General features: G+C 45.9%; 1 protein-coding gene across 1 annotated transcript; it reads left to right on the plus strand.

Moving 5' to 3' along the window:
* Positions 1 to 542: 542 nt before the first annotated feature.
* LOC145570891 (uncharacterized) lies at positions 543 to 1,367 on the plus strand. The gene has a single exon (XM_081630015.1). It carries the CDS (start codon positions 543 to 545, stop codon positions 1,365 to 1,367), a length of 825 nt encoding a protein of 274 aa, XP_081486141.1.
* The last annotated feature ends 251 nt before the right edge of the window (positions 1,368 to 1,618 follow it).

Consider the following 1,618-nt stretch of genomic DNA (forward strand, 5'->3'; position numbering starts at 1 on the left):
AGCATGTCCTCTGCAAATCTTTCGGAGCAACTCTTACTGGCCCTGCTTTAGAATGGATGTGTGACATGAAAAGAGGATCCATTACTAACTTTCAAACTTTGTGTAACAGGTTTTATTCAAAATTCAACAACAGCTGTAAAGTGGAGAAGCAGACCAGTGACCTATATTGCGTCGTGCAACGCAGCGGGGAATCAATCAAATCTTACTTCGGACGCTTCAACAAAGAAATGATTGGAATCAAGAATTATGACCTCTGCACAGCCATAGAAGCTTTCAAAAGAGGATTGTTTCCAGAGTTAGAGCTTTACAAGGAATTGACTAAATACCCATGCACGTCATTTGAAGAAGTCAGAATAAGGGCATTGGCTCAGATGCGACTGGAAGATGATCTTGCAGCCAGAAAAGGCGTCAACGGCCTCAACTCATCCAATAATGAAAGAGTCGACAGGAGACCCTCCAATCCCAAGAAAAGTTAGCATTGGAGACCCTACGACAGACCTAATCAGGTAAACAACATCGATAACGTTGATGATACTAACCATATGTCGCCAGATGTGAATGACAGGTCAGACTTCGAGTCGTACCCCGACGTAAAAGAATATGGCTTCTGTGTCGACATTGGGGGAGTGGTGAACGCCCTTCACTCCTTAGGATCTGCAGCCAGGTGGCCTAGAAAGAGCGACAAGCCAGATGAAGAAAAAGACAAGTCTAGATGGTGTGACTATCATAACGACCATGGTCATCGGACTGAAGATTGCAATGGATTGAGGCGCGAAGTGGCGTTCCTGTTGAAGAAAGGATACCTGAAAGAGTTGTTGGGCAAAGGCAAGTCCGCCAAAAAAGACGCGTCTGACCAACAGCCCTCAAAAGGGACAACCATCACTAAGGTAATCAACGTAATCTCTGGTGGATCAGATATATGTGGGGTAACGTATTTTGCAGTAAAGAAAGCAGCCAGGAAAAGCGCACCAGAAGACGTCATTCCAGAAGACGTCAGATCCAATCAGGACAAAGCTTTGGAAGCCATGACAATCTCCTTCGACGACTGCGACCTCGGAGAGCATCGTGAAGAGCATCATGATGGATTGGTCATCTCTTTGACTATAGGCAACTGCTTGCTCAAAAGGGTCCTGGTAGATGGAGGGATCTTAGCAAACGTCCTCTTCAAAGATACCCTCGAAGACATGGGCATAGATGCAAGAGACGTGGTCAGAAGATTTACAATATTGGTAGGTTTCAGCGGTGAGGCACTAAATACTAGTAGAGAAATTGTTTTGCCTACTTTTCCAGGAGGAATCAATCTGCAGACCAAGTTCAACGTAGTAGATTGTCCGTCAGCATACAACGCCATCATAGGACGCCCCTGAATCTATAAGATGAAGGTTGTCCCGTCAACATATCATCAGAGCCTGAAGTTCCCAACAAGATGGGGAGTCCAAGAAATCAAAGGAGAACCCAAGGAAGCTAGGATCTGCTATAGCTCCACATTGAAGCCAAGCAAGAGGACGGCGTAGCAAATACAGCATGGACCAGCGTCAGATGAGCCCGATGAGTAATATATTGACGAAATAGCGCTGGATCCCAGCAAACCCGAGCAAACCGTCTGATTTGGGGCCTC

This window comes from Chenopodium album, chromosome 12 (assembly GCF_948465745.1).
Source record: "Chenopodium album chromosome 12, dcCheAlbu1.1, whole genome shotgun sequence".
In the NCBI taxonomy this organism is placed as follows: domain Eukaryota; kingdom Viridiplantae; phylum Streptophyta; class Magnoliopsida; order Caryophyllales; family Amaranthaceae; genus Chenopodium; species Chenopodium album.

Bases quoted from the DNA above. Each gene is read 5' to 3' on its own strand.
- LOC145570891 (XM_081630015.1), top strand. From the start codon at position 543: ATGTCGCCAGATGTGAATGACAGGTCAGACTTCGAGTCGTACCCCGAC.